The sequence below is a fragment of the Rhinopithecus bieti genome, unplaced genomic scaffold (assembly GCF_001698545.2).
Source record: "Rhinopithecus bieti isolate Rb0 unplaced genomic scaffold, ASM169854v2 scaffold_33326, whole genome shotgun sequence".
Lineage (NCBI taxonomy): Eukaryota > Metazoa > Chordata > Mammalia > Primates > Cercopithecidae > Rhinopithecus > Rhinopithecus bieti.
In genome coordinates this window covers 661496-677902 of record NW_016814921.1, presented here as the reverse complement: position 1 = coordinate 677902, position 16407 = coordinate 661496, and the positions used below count along the sequence as shown (strand labels likewise).

The 16407-nt window shown below is 34.5% G+C and overlaps 1 protein-coding gene across 1 annotated transcript in view; it reads right to left on the bottom strand.

Moving 5' to 3' along the window:
• BLTP1 (bridge-like lipid transfer protein family member 1) overlaps positions 1-16407 on the bottom strand; it is a 233207-nt gene that overhangs the window by 156237 nt on the left and 60563 nt on the right. The window contains 7 exon segments of the mRNA XM_017852605.1: positions 381-518; positions 1275-1502; positions 10306-10514; positions 11472-11578; positions 12061-12239; positions 13756-13853; positions 14118-14273. Coding sequence (XP_017708094.1) covers positions 381-518; positions 1275-1502; positions 10306-10514; positions 11472-11578; positions 12061-12239; positions 13756-13853; positions 14118-14273 — 1115 coding nt within the window.

Sequence of the window (16407 nt, the reverse complement as noted above, 5' to 3'; positions counted from 1 at the left end):
AAATACTTAAAATATTATTTAAAATATAAAATAAATATTAACATTTATGCTGTGATACTCAACAGAACCTACCATTTTATATAGTTAATTTTCCCTTCCATAAATATTTGAGAAAGTTTTTATTTCCATTTCTATTATAATAGCAAAAGGTATAAAATATAATTGAGATCACAGAAATAGGGACAAGCAAAAGAAAATGGAGGGTCTTGAAACAACTCATACACAAAAACATACTTACAAAACTTCTTAATACAGTTAGCTTAAAAGTCTCTAACTTAAAGAGCTACAAAGTCCATGCACAGAAGCTAATTCATTGTTTTAACCCAATAAATATTAATAGTAAATCTCTGTGTTTCCAACATATTTCATTTTCACCTTACCTGATAGTTATCACTGACAAACACATTCAGCGGTGACAGGATAAGTTGCAGCATGGTCTCCCTAAATCCTTTTTTCATTTCAAAACATAGTCTTTCCAAGAAAGCTGTAGGGCATTCAGGACCATCAGTAGTTCCATGCTACAGTCAAATGAAATGGTATAGTCGAAATGCAGAGAAGGCAAAAGTAAGAAAGTACAGAAAATAAAATTACATCTCTCATGATTAAGAGAATTTGTTTTTCAAAACAGAGAAACTATGATTACTGACAAAAAAAAAACTATTCTGTACCTCAGTAGGATCATTAGCTGCACTAAGCAACAGAGGGCCACCCGCCCCCCAACCCCACTGCGACACAGACACACACCTCATCTGGCCCTGCTCCAAAGTCCCTGGGTTCTTGGGGCAATTTAATATCATTCCATGTCAGTAAGAACAGGTCCACGGGTTGTCCTTAGAGTGACCCAGGATACTGTGCTAGATCTAAACTACATAATTCAACCCCAGGGTCAAGCCAGAAACTTCATTTTGCAACAGATCCACCATAAGGCCCCAAACTGGTCTGAGGTCTAGAGATAAAAGCTAAGAAAATGTAAAGTCCTTGAATACCCATCAGGTTAATTATAAACCCAACAATGCAACGTGTGACACAATGTCCTGACGTTACACAGAAGAGCAAAGAAGCAGCTAAAGTTAAATTAGAAGAAAAATAGAAAATAAAATTACCAATGATCAAGTAATCATATTATGAAGAAAATACATGAGTTTTATAACAGTAAAATAATAAATTTAGAAGTTTCTGAATCTGATTTTCTAAGTGTGTGTTGCATGCTTTACATCTATACACAGGTGGATGTCATAATATATTCCAGACTACTTTGATGTGTAAACACTTACAACAGGAAGACGCCCATGAACTTTGTACAAATTAACAAGCACAGTAATATCCCAAGGACGCAAGGCAAGTGGATGAATTGACTTGGCTGAACCTTCATTTTCCTTTTTGTCATTTTCCATTCCAACAGCAGTCCACCCAGAGCTGGATGATGTTGACAGTGACAAAACAGGACTTGAGATAACCTCTTCAAAATCCATATACATGTCATCTTCCCCAAAGTAGTTTTCCTATAAATATTAAGAAAACGCAAATTGCTGTCAGAAGTATGTAAATATATTTTCACCTATGAGCCTAAATTTGTAAATTATGTATTTCCTTAACCTATTATATTTAATAAAAAGGCATCAGCCCTATTGTCTTAAAATACAAAAGAAAACATATGTTAAGGCTTACACACAGCCACTTGGCAAATAAATATTCAGCAGCAAAAAATACAAAAAGTTACAGAAGCCTATTTTATAGTAAAGCTTCATGACATTGCCCCAATTACAGCAAAACCTTGTAATTTAGGTCCTCAGAGACCTTTGAAGGTTTGTTTGCATGGTTAAAGAGTTTTCAATCACTGCTCCTCAGAGTTCTCAGGCAATACCCGAGGACATCCTTTGGGGTAAACAATTCACTAAAAATCCGTCTGGCTAAATTCGATGAGGTAACTAGTACAATTCACATATTCCTGTTGGAATTATTTATCAGGCATGTTTCAACAGCTTTAATAAAAATATCCAATCTTGGTTATTGATGACATAAAGGCATGTGTTACCAACAATTATCAAAAATTCCTTTCACATAGTTCATCCTGGTTTTTTATGCAGAAGTGTTTCAACTATTGTTTTCTTTTGCATGAAAATATAAATTTAGCTGGAATTTAAATTATTTTTTCCCATTGATTCTAAATTTAAATTTTGGCCATTTGATCTGTCAGTAGTAAACAAAAGTTGTTAAATATTCCTGTTAACATTGTTAGCATATCTGTTAAATATTAGAACCAAGACAGGAATTTGGTAAAGTCTGCACTTTGATTACTGACAAAGTTATTTTCTGACTAGAGTTATGGACATCAGTACATAATATCATTTCATAGGAAATAATGTCGAAGGGCTTAAAGTCATACAGTTAATTGATAGGGAGATTTAATATCAAAATCCCAAACCTACCAGCTCACAAAACCAGTGCTTTTTCCTCTATTCCCTATTGCCGTCCACCTCCTAAATACAGATGCCACTTGAAACCTGCCTGAAATCTTAATAATTGTCTTTATAATACAATTCTGAAGCACGGACAAATTTATGCACAAATATAACAGAAAACACTGGGTTATATTTTAAATTCCAACATTAAATTTTTAAAAATAACATAAACGTCTAATTAAGTTCGATCAACATTGAAAACATGAAGAGATAAAACAAAAGCTGGTTCTTTGACAAGATAAACAAAATTGACAGACCATTCGTGAGATTAACCAAGAAAAGAAGAGAGAAGATCCAAATAAGCTCAATTAGAAACAAAAGTGGAGATATTACAACTGATACCACAGAAGCACAAAAGATCATTCAAGGCTACTATGAACACCTTTACATGAACAAACTGGAAAATCTAGAGGAGATGGATAAATTCCTGAAAATATAAAACCCTCCTAGATTAAACTAGGAAGAAACAAAAACTCTGAACAGACCAATAACAAACAGTGAGAGAGAAAAGGGATTTTAAAATTGCCAACAACAAAAAAAAAGCCCAGAACCACCAGATGGACTCACAGCTGAATTCTATCAGACATTTAAAAAAGAATTGGTACCAATCCTACCAAAACTATTCCAAAAGATAAAGAGGGAATCCTCCCTAAATCGTTCTATGAAGACAGTATCACCCTAATACCAAAACCAGAAAAAGACATTAAAAAAAGGAAACTAAAGATCAATATCCCTGATGAACAAAGATGCAAAAATCCTCAACAAAATACTAGCTAACTGAATCTAAGAGCATATCAAAAAGATAATTCACCATGATCAAGTGGGTTTCATACCATGGATGTAGGCATGAGTCAACAAATGTGATATATCACATAAATAAAATTAGCAACAAAAACCTATTCAACAAATTGTGTAAAATCAATATTGTGAAAATGACCATACTGCCAAAAGCAATCTATGAATTCATGGCAATTTCCATTAAAATACTACTGTAATTCTTCACACCACTAGAAAAAACAATCCTAAAATTCATATGGAATCAAAAAAGAGCCTGCATAGCCAAAGCAAGACTAAGCAAAAAGAACAAATCTGGAGCCATCACATTACCCAGCTGTGAACTATATACTAGAAGGCTATAGTTATCAAAACAGCAAGGTACTGTTATAAAAACAGGCACGCAGACCAATGGAACAGAATAGAGAAGCCAAAATAAAGCCAAAATAGAGCCAAATACTTGCAGCCAACTGATCATCAACAAAGCATACAAAAACATAAAGTGAGAAAAGTGGGTTTCATAGCAGGGATGCAGGGATGGTTTATACACAAATCAGTAAATGTGATACATCACATAAACAAAATAAGAAACAAAAACCTATTCAATAAATTGTGCTGGGATAATTGGCAAGCCACACATAGAAGAATGAAACTGTATCCTCATCTCTCACCTTAGAGAAATATCAACTCAAGATAGATCAAAGACTTAAATCTAAGACCTGAAACCATAAAAATTCCACGACAACATCAGAAAGACTCTTCTAGACATTGGCTTAGGCAAAGAATTCTTCACCAAGAACCCAAAAGCAAATGCAACGAAAACAAAAATAAACAAATGGGACCTAATTAAACTAAAAAGGTTCTGCACAGCAAAATAAATAATCAGCAGAATAAACAGACAACCCACAGAGTGGGAGAAAATCTTCACAAACTATGCATCTGACCAAGGACTAATATACAGAATCTACAGGGAACTCAAACAAATCAGCAAGGAAAAAAATAATCCCATATAAAAGTGGGCAAAGGACATGAACAGACATTTCTCAAAAGAAGATACACAAATGGCCAACACATGAAAAATGTTCAACATCACTAATGATCAGGGAAATGCAATCAAAACCACAACGTGATACCACCTTATCCTGCAGGACTGGCCATAATTTAAAAATCAAAAATAATAGATGTTGGTGTGGATGTGGTGAAAAGGGAACACTTTTATACTGCTGGTGGGAATGTAACATAGTACAACCACTGTGGAAAACAGTATGGAGATTCGCACTAAATGTAGAACTACCATTCGATCCAGCAATCCCACTACTGGCTATTTACCAAAAAGAAAAGAAGTCATTACATGAAAAAGACACTTGCACACTCATGTTCATAGAAGCACAATTCACAATTCAAAAACATGGAACCAACCTTAATACCCAGCAACCAATGAGTGGATAAAGAAAATGTGGTATGTGTATATATACACACATACATACATACACACATATATACCATGGAATACTCCTCAGTCATAAAAAGGAATGAAATAATGGCATTCACAGCAACCTGGATGGAATTGGAGACCATTATTCTAAATGAAGTAACTCATTAATGGAAAACCAAATATCCTATGTTTGCACTCTTAAGTGGGGGCTAAGCTGTGAGGACGCAAAGGCATAAGAATGATATAACAGATTTTGGAGACTCGAGAGGAAGGATGTGGCAGGTGGTGGGGTGAGGGATAAAAGACTACACATTGAGTATAGCGTACACTGCTCAGGTGATGGGTGCACCAAAATCTCAGAAATCACCACTAAAGAACTTATCCATGTAACCAAAAACTACCTGTTCCCCAAAACAATTGAAATAAAGTAAACAAACAAACAAAACTTAAAGATGTTCAGAGCAGTAGTTCTCCCCTCCAGAAGCCTTTATGAAATATACATTCCACCCCAGTCCTAATGACTGTTCAGAAAGTTTGCAGTAGGCAGAGTCCAGAGTCAAGCGTAAAGTGGAAAAACTCCTTTAATACTTCCATGTGTAAATGGCCCCCAGAAAAACACCTCTGCCCCACCTTCTCCCCAAACAGCTGATCTAAGGACTCAACTACTATTAGGTTTCAGCATACTAACATGTACCAACAAAATAAAACAGTTACCAGCACTCATTTTAACTCATTTTTAATGATCCTAGCCAACAGATCTCTTATTTTTAAAAAATTCCCTTGTAGTCTCTTATAATTGTAAATCTTGAAAAAAATTTAGATTCCTGTAGATTATTACAGTAAAAAGAAAAAAGATTCCCTTGGGTCTAACGTTCCAATTTGCTACTAAAGCAATCTCCATTGCTTTTGAAATGGAAATAATTCATATCAAATTCCTTAGGGAACACTGAATGCCCAACATAGCAGAGAACATTTGCTAATTTTTGTTAAATGTGTCAGTGACTTTGCTCTAAAGGAGTTATAAAACACTAGGATTCTTTCATGAGTTAATAAATTTGTAGTTACTAAATATCGTCAACAAAATGTACTTTTAAAATTATAACTCCTTTAAGAACTTTGTCTAATGTTAAATGTCTAATGCTGGGTGTGTGACTTAAGGGTTTTTCTTAATTTATGAATTCCAAATCTATTAGTTAATTTCTTAAGAATTAACTGAAAGGTCAGGCGCAGTGGTTCACACCTATAATCCCAGCACTTTACGAGGTGCAGGTGGGCCGATCACTTGAGCCCAGGAGTTTGAGACCAGCCTGGGCAACATGGTGAAACCCTGTCTCCACAAAAAATACAAAAATTATCCAGGTATGGTGGCGCATGCATGTGGTCCCAGCTACTTGGAAGGCTGAGAGAATCACCTGAGCCCAGGAAGTCGAGGCTGCAGTAAACTGTGACCATGCCACTACCTGGGTGACAAAGTCAGACCCTGTCTCAAAAAAAAAAAAAAAAGAATTTACTGAAAAAAAAAGTTACCAAAAAGGTTGATCAAAGTGTAAGGTAGGTGGTAATACATTATGGCAAACTTTTATGGTACTTTAAGATTAACAAATGTACACAAATATTTACAAATAAAAATAAAACTTTCAATTTCATTTTATAATAGATGGCATGCAAAATTAAACTATCTTTAAAATAAATTCCAAACAATCCTAGAAAAAATTCACTGGCTTATAGAACCAAGAAAATGTGTTCTTTTGTCAAATTTGCATTGTTTGATTTAAGACATATACTACATAATTCAATTTATTAAGAATTTCCAGAATTTCTTTTGATATTGGTTTTTGATATGGTATTTATATTACTACTTAAGTAACCAAAAGGGATTGCAATGTTTTTCCTAGGTTAAAATGTATGCTATCCAATGATGCTCATTTCTCAAAACAGAAAAATAATAACAACAATAGGTGAAAAGATGGCAGCTAATAAAATCAGAGAAACAGTAGCAAAAGTCCACAAGTACTGTTTCCAAAATTACCCTTTTTTAAAAAAAGAAAATTAATAGCCAGGTTTCTGTTCAAGATTATTAAAATTATTATTATTATTTTTTTTTTTTTGAGATGGAGTCTTGCTCTGTCCCCAGGCTAGACTGCAGTGGCACAATCTCAGCTCACTGTAAGCTCCACCTCCCGGGTTTACGCCATTCTCCTGCCTCAGCCTCCCAAGTAGCTGGGACTACAGGCGTCCGCCACCACGCCCGGCTAATTTTTTGTATTTTTAGTAGAGACAGGGTTTCACCTTGTTAGCCAGGATGGTCTCGATCTCCTGACCTCGTGATCCGCCTGCCTCAGCCTCCCAAAGTGCTGGGATGACAGGCGTGAGCCACCGCGCCCGGCCTAAAATTATTTTTAATAAGAAAAACATATATGCCATATATATCCTTTCATGCAGTTATTTGCTACCACTGACATGTTATCATTATAAAAAGATTTATTTTCCTTCATTAACAAAAAAATGAAGTAAGACTAAGAGAAGTCAAATCAGGAAAGTAATATAAGTAGTATGGTTATCCAACTTTATATCCACAACAGAAGAAATGACAAAGTTTTAATATGACTGAAATGATTTTGGGCTGACACTCATAGTTACTATATTGTCTACATCTGCAGAAGACCTCCCATTTCCATACATGTCCTCACAAATTTTAATGAATATTCAGTAGACATATTCTTCTTAGAATTATTTATAATGATAATGCCAGGCCTAGTTTCTTCCGTGGATTTTGGAAAGCAGTCTTTCATATACAGCCAAACAAATATAGTGATTTTTTTTTCCTAGTTTATTCTTTATAATTTCTTGATGTTTAATTTTGATAACTAAAAAAAGACAATCTCGGTTACATGAATTTTACATTCCCTTAAACTGCCATTTTCTTTTCATGTATACATGAAAATACATGAACAAGAAAATTTCATATATCAATTTGAATATGTTATAAAATAATATATATATTTTCAACCTCCAAAAAGTTTTAAAGTACTAATACCGATACCAAGTAAAATACACGTTATATAGCTAAACAAACAGACCAGGCATGGTGGTTCACACCTATAATCCCAGCACTTTGGGAGGCCAAGGCTGGAGGATCGCTTGAGGCCAGGAAGGTGTTTGAGACAAGCCTGGGAAACATGGCAGGACCTAGTCTCTCCAAAAAATATTTTTTTAAAAGTTAGATGGGTGTGGTGGTGCCTGCCTGTAGACCTAGCTACAAGAGACTGAGGCGGGAGGATCACTTGAGCCCTGGGGTTCCAGATTACAAAGAGCTATGATTGTGCCACTGCACTCCAGCCTGAGTGACGAAGCAAGACCCTGTCTCCTAAAAAACAAAAACAAAACCAGAAACTTAAAGAATTGCATAAATTCCTTATAAAAGGAAGCACAGAGTTAACTGGGCTAAACAAGTTTTTTCCCTGTCATATCTTTGATATATATTTAGTAAACATGTCAAAATTTCAAATTTTACAATTTGCTTTAATAGACATTTTATACAAGTTCTAAGCTAACTAGATAAATGTAAATACTAATACAATATTTAGGGCAAGACAAACTTTTGAAACTACTAAAAAGTTGTTATAAACCCTTTAATGCACAAAAGTCTGTATGAAAACAATAATCTATCAGCAATGGCTACATCTGTGGAGTAGAACCTATAAACAAGTCTAAAATGAAAGCATATTATTTATTTCACTGTATTCTGTTTTGTTAGAGTCCTCTTATTTTTTTATTACTATCAATTTTTTTAATAAAAACAAATTGAGGTTCCATGTGTACATAGTAATGCAAAAACGAAAGTTAATACCACTCTAGTAGTATTCAAAAACTGATATTGTATCACTATGACTACCTTCACCTACTAATTAAATCATTACTTATATTTAAGTAAAATATAATGCAGCCTCTTCAGGAAGACTATAGCTTGAAAATTATTGGCCGGGCACGGTGGCTCAAGCCTGTAATCCCAGCACTTTGGGAGGCCGAGGCGGGCGGATCACGAGGTCAGGAGATCGAGACCATCCTGGCTAACACGGTGAAACCCCGTCTCTACTAAAAAATACAAAAAACTAGCCGGGCGAGGTGGCGGCGCCTGTAGTCCCAGCTACTCGGGAGGCTGAGGCAGGAGAATGGCGTGAACCCGGGAGGCGGAGCTTGCAGTGAGCTGAGATCTGGCCAGTGCACTCCAGCTTGGGTGACAGAGCGAGACTCCGTCTCAAAAAAAAAAAAAAAAAAGAAAAGAAAATTATCTGTTAAATCCTTTATAATTATTCACATGCAATCCTAAGAAAGTAAGATATTGGTAGAAATATTTGACATACATTTTAGGTCAAATGATGGTCACAAGAAGGAAGAAAGGTGTGTATGTAATCAACAAAAACTCTAGGTATTTACAAATATTAACCACATTTTCCCTTGCATCTTTTAATATTAAGTTACATCATCTGATGATTTATGGTAGTTTTTTGTAAATACAATATAATAACTCAAATATTGAGATGCTATAGGCCTTCAAAACCCAGTTCAGCCAGCACTTCCTGCAGAGAGCCTTTACTAACAAACCTTGATCGTGCTTCCCTGACCAACCCTGAACATCCTAGTCCCTCTCTACAGAATTAATTACTCTTATCGCTGTACATTACAGGATTCCTTGTCAGCTAGGTATTCAATATCCAAAGTGAATCTGCCAGATCCTTTAAAAATGCAAAATTTCTTAAGTTGTTGAAAGTGATGTGGATAACTCCTCTAATTACAGGCAAAGGTGATAAGTGAGGATCAGGAAGGATTATACTAGTTACCATAAAAATTAAATCAACAAGAATTGTTGATAATTTGTTGGGGGCATTTAAAACATATGATTTGAACGTCAAAGTAAGAGTGATCTCCAGAAAACTGATGAACTCCTCAAATATTTATCCAAAAATAACCTCTCTTTTCTACAGAGATCAACTTTAAAGTGCTGTCATACTGTGCAATCACACAATTTCAGTGGAAAAAAATATACCAAAATGAGTCAACACGATTTGTTCTTTATTCTAAAAATTAGTGCACATCTATTTAGAACCTAAGTTTGATATACTCTGAAATAAGCATTTTCATATATTTGCTTCAGTTTTTCAAATAAAGCACCAAACAAATATTTATTCATTATTTATCATAAAACATTGTCACTTATTTTCAATGGACTCACTTGAAGTAGTGTTTTCCATTACCGATTATTCTCAGATATATGTAGTACTTCTATTGCTACATTACTTACAACGTGTGAAAATGTGTCCATATATCTGTCTATCCTAGCTATCCCTCTAGCTTACACCCCTGAGAAGAGACGCTATATCATCTTTATCTATAGCAACTAGCACCATTCCTAGAACATACAAAATGCACAAAAGAATGCTGAACTGAGGAGTACTATTTTTAATAAATAATTTTGTAATTGAATCTAGCACCCTAAGTCCAGTCAGCATATCTGGTATATCCTCAACACTTTAAATAATCCAATTGGCTATTTCAAATGGTCTCAATTTTCAATTAAATTTTAACTGCTTTGTCTATATTTAAAAGTATGTAAGTTGTTTTTAAGAATCGTACCTTTATACACAAAAAGGCATTTAGTAGAGGTCCATAGAGAGTTATCTGAGAATCTGGAGAAAGTTCCATTTCTACATGAAGTTTATCAGGTGGAAGTTCTGAGGGATCAATAGGGGGGCGTGAAGAAGTAGAGGGAGAAGAAACAACTCTGTCTGATGCCTTCTGGGATGGCCTTAATACGGATAGCATTGTCTCTTCCATTTCTGATACTGTAGTAAATTAAGGAAAAAAAAGATTAATGTTTGGGGAGTGGGGGACAAAAGACCTCTTGGAAGATCTTCAAGGAAATATTCACTAAAAAATTTTACTTTGCAAACATGATACCAACTAATCCTTACATTATGTATATATAATGAAAACAGACCTAAAAGAGCAATAATTAAGAAAGCAAATAAAGAATAAATATTGAAATATGAGAGAAATACATAAATCAGCCTGCAGAAAATCAATGACAACTTTCTGTTAACATAAACAACATTCTTATTGAGTCCCTGCAATACAAATTTGGGTCACATCAAGACCTTAACTATTCTTGGGCACTAAACTACAAAATTTTTTCATATAAATAGCTATTTAAATACAGTGTGATACTATCAAGTCACTATGAAACAACTATGAAAACTATCCTTTGAAACTTAACTCACTGGAAAAATACAAAGAAAACATCATCATTTGGCTCTAATTCTTTTTTGGACCCAGGTAATAAGGCAAATTACCTTCAGGAAACTATAAACTATATGAGAACTGTCAAAATGCATTAAAGAAACTAATGTTTCACAAAATCATGCACTTAAATATGCAGATTCACACAAACCTTGTTTCACATTCAGGCTCTACTGCTTCTAGCTTGGCAGACTTTGAGAATATTACTTACCTTCTCTGAGCATATTTCCTCAACTTTAAGATAAAAATAATGGTAATATCTGTCTCACAGAGTTGTTACATGGATTAAATGAGATAATAGAAGCCAGAAAATTGCTTGGCCCACTATTTGATACATAGCAAATGCTCAAAAGGTAGATATAATTAATCTGAAATATTTAAAAGATTGTATTTATACTATGTCACAAGAATAGATGTGTTTCAATGCATTTGCTTTTTATTTTTCATGACTATCAATCATAATAGCAGCTGTATAAAAGCACAAATTATATAAAAACACTTACATGATTGTTTTAGCTGTTCATCTGCTTTTTGTGGATAAATTGGGTGCCATGTATAATCAATTGTAAGCATGACACTTGGGACAGTCCAGCATTCAACCCAACCAGCCCTTTGAAGAGTAAAACAGACAGTTTCTAGTCAGATACTTATTCCTTTAATTGTATAGATATCAGTTGCAGATAATCAAATTTTATTATTATTTTTTGAAAGAAGAATTTCTCCACATATAAGCACAAAATACTTGTCACTAATTTTATTTTGTTTTACTAATCAATTTATTTTTTGAGATGGGGTCTCTTTCTGTTGCCCAAACTGGACATCAGTGATACAATCTTAGCTCACAGCAACCTCCGCCTCCTAGGTTCAAGCGATTCCCCTACCTCAGCCTCCCAGGTAACTAGAACTACAGGCATGCACCATGATGCCCAGCTAATTTTTGTATATTTAGTAGAGACAAGGTTTCACCATGTTGGCCAGGTTGGTCTCGAACTCCTGACCTCAGGTGACCCAACCACCTCGGCCTCCCAAAGTGCTGAGATTACAGGCGTGAGCCACTGTGCCTGGCCTGTGTCACTAATTTTATGTACTCACTTTTCCTGAGTAACGTTGCGCCATTTTGGTTTAACTGTTTTCTGACCACTTTGACACTCAGCAGGAATACCAGTATCATGAATCATCTTATTTGGGTGGCAATTTCTTACCAGCATAAATAAAGAATATTTACTAGGGTGGCAATCTGGTAGAAACAAATGAAGATCAACATCTTCTCCCTAAAAAATAATTATAATAAGCCAAAGTAATAACATTAGTGCATAAATATGTTGGTTAATACGGGCAAAACTGTCTACAACAATTTTCGAAATAAGTTTGAAAGAAAATAAACAAATTTTATTTATTTTTATTTTATTGTATTATTATTTTTTGTTTTAATGGTCTCACTCTGTCACTGACGCTGGAGTGAAGGCTTGAACTCCTGCACTCAAGTGATCCTCCCAAGTAGCTGGGACGAGAGGAATGTGCTATTTTTTTTTTTTTTTTTTTTTTTTGTAGAGACAGGGTCTTGCTGTGTTGCCAAGGCTAGTCTCAAACTCCTGGCCTCAAGCAACCATCTTGCCTCAGGCTCCCAAAGTGCTGGGATTACACAAGTGAGATAAACAAATTTGAAATGGCAGATTTTACATTCAACAGTCAGGTAAATAAGGAATAAGATTTTACATTGACTAAAACTAAATTTGTATTGAAAAACAACAAAATAATCAGGGAAAGAAACAGTATAGTTTCCAAACAGTGAAAAGAATGTCTTCCATGGGTAATCACAGATTTTTTTTTTATGAAGTTCAGCTTTTAAAAAAAACTTTTATAAGCTCAGGTGTACTATGTTCCATATTTTTATTAATTTTAAAATAGTATTATCTCATTTGATTCTAGTAAGTCTTGTTTCCTCAACTGGCTTTCAATAATTCAGAACTGGCAAATCAAAGGATCTTCACTTGGCTTTACTTTTTTCCTTATAGGTCTTCTATTCTTTGTTCATCTTGATGGCTAGTTTAACAGGCAGCAAGGTAGAGTGGTTAAAAGAATGGAACCCTAAGCTATATTGCCCAATACCTCACTAGCTATATGATGAGTTACAAAAGCTCTGTTCTTCACTTTCCTAATGTATAAATGCAGGTAATAATAATCTCAAGAGGGTTGTTCTGAGAATTAAATGAGTTACTACATAAAGTACATGGAATAGTGTCTATGTAGTACACAGAAAATGTTTAACAGATGTCAGCTGTTTCTATTATGTTGCTAATTTTACCAGTAAAACCACTATTAATAGTACAAGTACTACTGGTTGCCCATACCAAAAAATTATATGTTCCATAAAATTTTGAGCTTAGAAGTGCAGGCATTCAGATAAAAGGAAGAAAGGTACTGTGGTTACTCCTTGAATTCATGTTTACAATTAAGAATCAAATAAAGGGAAGTATAAAATTAGTTCATATGAATTACTAAACATTAGAGCTAGAAGGGCTAACATGTAGATTAGCCACAGATAGCAGAAATGAACTCTTAAGAAAATAGTCAACTTGAGATATTTTTAATTGCGCAATTTATTAGGTGCAGTTAACTACAAAAAGAAAACAGCAGGAACTCTGACACTAAAGGTAGTAGACATTGGAGGAAAGCTAAAATACCTTGAAGTGGCAATGGATTGGGTACGGGGAGTAAAGATAAGCTTTGGGAAATCAAACTAACTAATACACCTTGTGGAATAATAGTGCATTCAACTATACATACTCTTAAAGAGAACTTGGTATTACATGTAGCTGGAACAAAGTCCGTAAAAGGCAAAGAAAAATCAATGTTTAGTGTTTCTCCACAGGCTGCCAGATACACTACAAAAAAAAAAGAAGAAGAAGAAAAAGTAAATTTACTTTTAATGTCCATAACATTTCAATTATAAAATTGTCTAAAATGCACAACTAAACAAAATTTTTAGTCCAATACAAACTCTGAAACAGTCCTCTGAGAGTCTCACAAAGATAATGGGGAGAAACAACTTCTAGTATGTGTTAAAACTATCAAATGAATACTAATTTTCTTAGTTGGTATTTGCCTTAATGAGAGAAATACTTAACCTAATTTTTTAAATGTCTTACCATTTTCCTGTTGTTTAGTGGAACAGTCGATCCAATTGTGTTGATTAGCGGCCCAAATCATTTCAAACTGATGAAACATGATTTTAAAATTCCACGTATATGGAACAAATGAAAAAATGTCTGGAGGACTATCACTAGACCAGTCTTGAATTAAATCTAAAATTATTGGGGTAGTGAATAGAAATTGTAAAGTTAGTTCAAACTCAGAAAAGAAAAACACACATTTTCTAACACCAGTCAAAAACGAATTTTCTTTTGATTGAAATATTTAAAAGGTGATTAGGATGTATTTAAATAATTTGACAGTGAACAGATATTTACTTACCAGTCATAGTTCCAAATAAGAGAAATTTTATATATTAATATATATATTTTTAAGGAATTTTAGAAAATTTAAAAAAAAAAATCACCTGATATTCCACTACCCAAATAGCCAACATTGCAGATACATTTTCTTCCAGTTATTTTTCTACACAGACACTATCCTATATGAACATTTTTTATGTGCTGCTTCTTTCACTGAACTCAAATATTATTCTGTGTTATTTCACACGTTTACATAAATTTTGCATAGCTCATTAATAAGATCTGTCAGGACCTACTTAACCATTTTTTATAGTTGGATATTTATACTCTTTCCAAATTTTTGTGCTATATATATTACCATGTACTATATATTTTGTAAAAATTATTTTACATATTCAGGATTGCTTGTCAGTAAAGATTCTAGAAGTGAAATTGCTGGGTCAAAATTTAGGAATATTTTTCAAGACTACTATAAATTGCATTAGAAGTGAGTCCATTTACACTCCTACCGGAAATGTATGCTTGACTACCCATTTCACTGAACTTTCTCCTGCATTCTATCTCTTTCTATCATCTATCTGTTTTTTGTTTTGTTTTACTTGACATTTAATAACTGAAAAATGGTATCTTGCTTTCACTGAGCTTCTTAACTACAAGCATGGCTGAACATTTTTTCATGTTGTTTTATTCATTAAACAAATATCTACTGAGTGTCTACTGTGTGTCAGGCTCTGTTCTAGACTCTAGGACTACAATGGGTGAAGGAAACATAGACTTGACTTTCTTAGAATTATAATCATATTTGTTCATTGCCATTTCACTGTATGTTTAAACTGCTTTTATTATTATTATTATACTTTAAGTTCTAGGGTACATGTGCACAACGTGGAGGTTTGTTAAATATGTATACATGTGCCACGGTGGTGTGCTGCACACATTAACTCGTCATTTACATTAGGTACATCTCCTAATGCTATCCCTCCCCCTTCCCCCCACCCCACCACAGGCCCCAGTGTGTGATGTTCCCCTTCTTGTGTCCAAGTGTTCTCATTGTTCAATTCCCACCTATGAGTGAGAACATGCGGGGTTTGGTTTTCTGTCCTTGTGATAGTTTGCTGAGAATGATGGTTTCCAGCTTCATCCATGTCCCTACAAAGGACATGAACTCATCCTTTTTTATGGCTGCATAGTATTCCATGGTGTATATGTGCCACATTTTCCTTATCCAGTCTATCATTGATGGGCATTTGGGTTGGTTCCAAGTCTTTGCTATCATGAAAAGTGCTGCAATAAACACACATGTGCATGTGTCTTTATAGCAGCATGACTTACAATCCTTTGGGTATCTACCCAGTAATGGGATGGCTAGGTCAAATGGTATTTCTAGTTCTAGATCCTTGAGGAATCACCACACTGTCTTCCACAATGGTTGAACTAGTTTACAGTTCCACTAAGAGTGTAAAAGTGTTCCTGTTTCTCCACATCCTCTCCAGCACCTGTTGTTTCCTAACTTTTTAGTGATTGCCATTTTAACTGGTGTGAGATGGTATCTCATTGTGGTTTTGATTTGCATTTCTCTGATGGTCAGGGATGATGAGCATTTTTTCTCGTGTCTGTTGGTTGCATAAATGTCTTCTTTAGAGAAGTATCTGTTCATATCCTTCGCCCACTTTTTGATGGGGTTGATTTTTTCTTGTAAATGTGTTTAAGTTCTTTGTAGATTCTGGATATCAGCCCTGTGTCAGATGGGCAGATTACAAAATTTTTCTCCCATTCTACAGGTTGCCTGTTCACTCTGATGGTAGTTTCTTTTGATGTGCAGAAGCTCTTTAGTTTAATTAGATCCCATTTGTCAATTTTGGCTTTTGTTGCCATTGCTTTTGGTGTTTTAGACATGAGGTCCTTGCCCATGCCTATGTCCTGAATGGTATTGCCTAGGTTTTCTTCTAGGGTTTTTATGGTTTTAGGTCTAACATTTAAGTCT